Source organism: Mus pahari, chromosome 9, assembly GCF_900095145.1.
Source record: "Mus pahari chromosome 9, PAHARI_EIJ_v1.1, whole genome shotgun sequence".
NCBI classification, from domain to species: Eukaryota; Metazoa; Chordata; class Mammalia; order Rodentia; family Muridae; genus Mus; species Mus pahari.
This window is the reverse complement of record NC_034598.1, coordinates 85,030,543-85,035,984: the sequence shown is the minus strand read 5'-3', so window position 1 is coordinate 85,035,984 and position 5,442 is coordinate 85,030,543. Positions and strand designations below refer to the sequence as shown.

The 5,442-nt window shown below is 46.5% G+C and overlaps 1 protein-coding gene across 10 annotated transcripts in view; it reads left to right on the top strand.

Annotated features, from left to right (window-relative positions):
- The first annotated feature begins 939 nt into the window (after positions 1 to 939).
- Anks1b (ankyrin repeat and sterile alpha motif domain containing 1B) overlaps positions 940 to 5,442 on the top strand; it is a 1,029,892-nt gene continuing 1,025,389 nt past the window's right edge. For all 10 annotated transcript variants that reach the window (XM_021205751.2, XM_029542211.1, XM_029542206.1 and 7 more), the window contains exon 1: positions 940 to 1,761. In XM_021205751.2, the coding sequence (XP_021061410.1) occupies positions 1,628 to 1,761 (134 nt within the window). In that variant the 5' untranslated portion in view covers positions 940 to 1,627. The remainder of the gene's footprint in view (positions 1,762 to 5,442) is intronic.

The window sequence follows — 5,442 nt, the reverse complement described above, 5'->3', positions numbered from 1 at the left end:
TACAGTAATATCCAGTTCATTGGGTTGTTGTAAGCAAAATGACAATCACATACATCTTTTCCTATCAACTGACCACAAGCTGTCACAGGAAATTTCAAAAGAAAATAAGCATGCGTTCTCTGCCAGGAGCAAGGAAAACATCCAACAAAATCAAGGCAGCCATACACAATGAACTGCTGATGATATATGCAAATCAAAACAGCTCTCTCATCCATGCCCATTTATATTTTTCCTAGGGTGGATGTGGAAGAATTTCCAATGAGAACCCTTTTTCTAGTATTTGCACAAGTCAGCAGCTGTCCAAAGCCCAAATAAAATTCGGGCTGATTAAAGACCCTAAAAAACCTGCAAAAGTCACAAGGCATTCAGTTGTTCAGAAACTAGGATAAAACAAACCTCTTCAGCCTCTTCCAAGGACGGATATTTCAGACTCTGACCAGAGAGGTAAAGCAAGAGGATAAAACATCCTCTAAGTCCCCCACCCCCCACCCCCGCCCCGGACTGGGATAGAAACTGCAGCAAAAGCACCTCTTCCCAGCACCAGGTTCTCCATGACCTCGTAGTGGAAGATTTTCCCCAAGTCTGGTTACTGACTCTGGGCTTCAGGCAGAGAAGGCGCCTCAGTAGCTAGCGGGGTGATCTCCAGTACTCACACAGTTAAACCTCTTAAGAGGAGACGGGAGAAGTGAGCAGAAGCGGGGTGGGGGGGGGGAGAAGAGAGAGGAGGGAGAGGGAGCAAAGAGCGGGGAAGGAGGGAGGAGAGCGGAGGGAGCACGGAGGAGGGAGCAAGGAGGACCCCGCCCACTGGCACAGAACTGCACTCCCCTCCCCAACCCCCCGCCCGCCCCACGGTCGGCCCCGGGCCGCACCTGCCGCGCGCACACGCCCCCCGCGCGCCGAGCCTCCGAGCCGCCGCCGCCGCCGCCGCCCTCCGCACGCACCCGCCGCGGCTCGCCCGCACAGCCCAGCCTCGGCGCGGGCCGCAGCCACCCCAGCCGCGGGCCGCGGCCGTCGTCGCCGTGTAAGCGCCGAGCCCGCCGGGCGCGGAACCCAGGCGGATCCAGGCTGGGCGTTCGTACGCACGGGCCGCCGCCACCGTGGTTCGATACCCTCTAGCTCTGGGGAGGACGCGCTCGACTCGCTCCCTCCCCATCAGCCTCAGAGCGCTCCTTGAGCTCCTCAGAGCCGGAGCATCCTCCCCGGTGCTCAGCATCCTCCTGTCAGCGCCGGAGCATCCTCCTCAGGGCTCTGCGTTCTCTGCGCTCAGCAGCCTCCTCAGAGCTCAGCATCCTCCTTCCGTTCCTCGGCAGCGCCCGGGCCCGGTCCCCACCCGCTCGCACCCCACCCGCGGGAAGGAGGCCTCGGGAATGCAGGGGAGTGGCTGTGGGGGCGCGTCGCCGCTTGGCCAGCCCCTCTGCCCAAACACGGGCTGTTCCCCATTGTAGAAGCTGCACCGAGAGAAGGAGGACGGCGTGCTGCTCCCTGCGCGGGGCTGCAGGGAATCTCAACGTACTGAAGCCCGTGCATCCTTTAAGGGTGGGGCGGGGAGGGCCCTGGCTTTTGGGGAGTGGACCTGGAGGAGGACTGGAGAAGGGAAAGGACTCTGTAGCGGACTCGGTGAGAGACTATGGGGAAGGACCAGGAGCTGCTGGAAGCTGCTCGTACTGGCAATGTGGCTCTCGTGGAGAAACTCCTATCTGGCAGGAAAGGAGGGATCCTGGGTGGTGGATCCGGACCTCTGCCCCTGTCTAATCTGCTAAGGTAGGAACTGACACCCACTGCGGGCGCGGGGTGGTGGTGGTGGTATGCATACCCCTGGTTAACATTGTGACGGGTACGTTCTCTCCTCAGGGTATTGCACCTGGAGGTGTCAGCGATTCATTCTTAAATTAGGCAGGAAAACAGACCGTGTGTGTGAAGATGAGGCAAGAGCCTCCCAGTCAGACCGATGCTTTAGACTCTTGGAGTAATTTTAAAATAGCTTTTCCATCAATGCGTCAATCAGCTACTTTTCTCTAAGCCGTGGTGCAGAACTTGTACATGTACTGGTGTTGCTAGAAGGAAATCGGCATGCCCCGTTACTGTTTGTGTTTGCAGCTGTGAAAGCCCTCCCCCTACTATTTGGCTATTTAAATGAGAAGCTTGTTGGATGCTTGCAGTTATCCTGCGAAAGCCACAGACTCCCTGGATTGCTGCTCCCTTCTCGTGCAGAAAGCATCAGCAGTGGGTAACGATCCTACCAAAACAAAGCCAGTGAACCTTCTGAGATGTCAATCAGGAGTGTGTAAAACTTGAGGAGGCAGGTTAGGCAGCTTTAGTTTACTCTCAGTTTCCCAGACATGGCTGAGGGGAACATCCGACTTGGGAAAGTGTGTGTGGAATGCAGCAGAGGCCTTTTAAATGTTAACATGTTGCAGGTGAGACGAATATTAGTTCCCAAAGGTTCTTTCTAAGGTGACATAAAAAAAAAAGAGTCAAGGTCTTTATTCACCATGCATAAGCTAGAGAGAGCGGGGGTTTATCTGAGTGTTTGAGAAACTATTAAAAGTTGAATTGAACAAATGAAATCTCTTAGGAGGCAGGAAGCCTGAAGAGCACTCAATGAGATTCAAGGAAAGCTCTTTAGTTCTCAAGTCGTGATTGTTCAGTGTGTCCTGTGTATTTTTGGAGGCATCTATCATCATACATAACTCTATCTTAAAACATCTCTTAGGCAACTTAACGATACTTGTAAAATAAAAAAAATTAAAAGCTGGAGTGGTTTTCTTGCTTAAAAATATTTTGTACTACTTTTTATAAAAAGTAAAAATAATTACATTTATTTGGCATGTGTGTGTGTGTGTGCGCGTGTGCGCGCGTGTGCACTGTGCACGCCAGCTACCCCATTCAGAAAGCAGAGGACAACCTGTGAGAATCTGTTTCTTCCCTCTGTCATTCAGATTCAGGAAGTGGTACTCAAGTTCTCAGGTTTGAGAGCAAGCAAGCATCTTTATCCACCAAACTAGGCAAGGCTGTGACCCTTTAATACAGTTCCTCTTGTTGTACTGAGTCCCAACCACAAAATTATTTTTGTTGCTACTTTATAACTGTCATTTTGCTACTGTTGTGAATTGCAAGGTTTCCCAGTAGTCTTAGGTGACCCCTATGAAAGGGTCCTTTGACTCTCACTCAAAGAGATTGCAAGCCCTGGTGTTGAGAACTGCTGCTCTGACCTCTTGTGCTGATGTCCTTACGTGTTTGATACAAACTTCTGCATGAAAATTTTGTGGCATGTACACAAGTTCTCATAGGTTGTGATCAGAAGGTGCAATTAATTACAGTACTGGCTCTAGGGGGAAGAAAAAGGTCATATTACAGTGAAATGAACATACCTGAAAAATGGCAAGATTTAAAGAGTCATGCACTATTGCATATACTTGGTGACAGTGACACTATTGAAATGATGTTTCATTGCAGAACAGTGGTTATGTATAGAAACTCTGCCCCCAGTGGGTCTTAGAAAACATAACTCTTCCACGTGCCGTATTCCGTTTTTCAAACACAAGTAGATAATGTATGTATTTTAGACTGCAGTTTTGGTATTTACCTGTAGATTATAGAAAAGTTTAGTTACAATTTTAAGTTACAAGTGAACTAGTTGTATTTGCAACAGTATCAATGCATTAATTATAAAAATGATTCTGGATGTATGCCAAAACAAGTCCCTCAAAGATTAAAGATTAATCATTTTGGAAAATAGAGAATTCATTAGCAATGAGAGGTTTAGTTAATTTCACTGACACGAATTGAGACAAATGATATATTTTTTTTTTGGATAGGCCTTTCTCAGTTGTGTTATCTTTGAAACAGAAGTAGTTGACAAGTTTTAGGGTTAAGGTAGTGCACGCCTTTAATCCCAGTACTTGGGAGGCAGAGGCAGGTGGATTTCTGAGTTCGAGGCCAGCCTGGTCTACAGAGTGAGTTCCAGGACAGCTGGGGCTACACAGAGAAACCCTGTCTCAAAAAACCACCCCCCCAAAAGACACCAAGTATTTAATGTTAGTAAATATTTAAGCCATGAAAGCATGGGCCACAGTGTTCTTCTGGAATGAGTCTTCTTTATTACTGGCTGTGTTGGATGGCCCTGGTAGTTCTACAGGAACCTACATGGAAAACAATGTATTCACGAGGGCAGTTTGAGTCAACTGATTCAAACTGCTGCAAAAATCACAGATATCACCAGTACCTTTCAGGCTTCATTTACTTATCTCACACCGACTTAACCACTATAGCATGTCTTGGAAGAAAATAGGGACTGAGATGGTATTCAGTTGATCTTTTGGATACAGTATTTCTAAGTAGACACGTTTAATGTGGTTATCACCTTATTTCGTTAATGCTTGCCATCAGAAACTTACAGGGTAATGGAAGGGAGGTGTGTACTCTTCTCCACCAAACATAGTGGCACTTGGAAATCATTTTAATATTTTGGAGTGAACTGTGGAGTAGGTTAGTCAGTCTCTTCTACTTGCTTTATTACGTGTGTAGTATACTAATGATGTCAGACTCTGGGGTAGGTGTTTGCTTGTCTCATCTGGAGGCCAACACTCATTTCACAGATGAAAGACTAGAGTGTCCAAGGTCACTTAATTAGTAATGCCAAGGATTTGAAACCCAGAGATTAAAATTTGCTTTACTGAATCTTTAGTCATAGTCAAGAATCTATTTTGTCTTCAAAGTTTAAGGTGTGTGGCCAATTCAGACAGTACAGTCTGAATGCGTTTTTTTTTAGCTGTAAATAATAATTACACTTAAAGTCATTTTGTCAACGAAAAATATATTCCTTGACTGCTTGTTTGAGACCTGATTGGATAAAAGTTTTGCAGAAAATGCTTTCTGTTCACTAGTGATGTACGACACCAGCTGTGGCTATGTCACGAGGAGGTTTGTCTGTGTGTCACTGCAGTTTTTAGTGGGCATAAGAATGCCCTTAAATTACTTCCAAAAGCCATACTCACTGTGAACTATTGTGAGGTAGAAGTAGAATTCTACTCCTATGGTTTTTGTGAGGATTGAATGACATAAAAATTAATAAATGAAGAATATTGATTACATAGGTGTTCATTGTTAGAGTTAGGGTCCTCACATGGCTCCGAAGCACAGGAGACACTGTGAGGCTTGGTTGATTTATTTATTTTATTTATTTTTTTAATTCTTCAATCTTTTTTTTACAGTCCAGTCTTTTTTTTTTCAATTTTTATTAGATATTTTCTTCATTTACATTTCAAATGCTATCCTGAAATACAGTCCAGTTTTATCCTCGGTCCACCCTCTGACTGTTCCACATCCCATACATCCCCCGTTTCTCTAAGAGGATGTCTAAAACCCCCTAGCCCCCTACTCCACTCCACCAGACTTCCCTACACCCTGGATCATCAAGTCCCTCTCTCTCTCTCTCTCTCT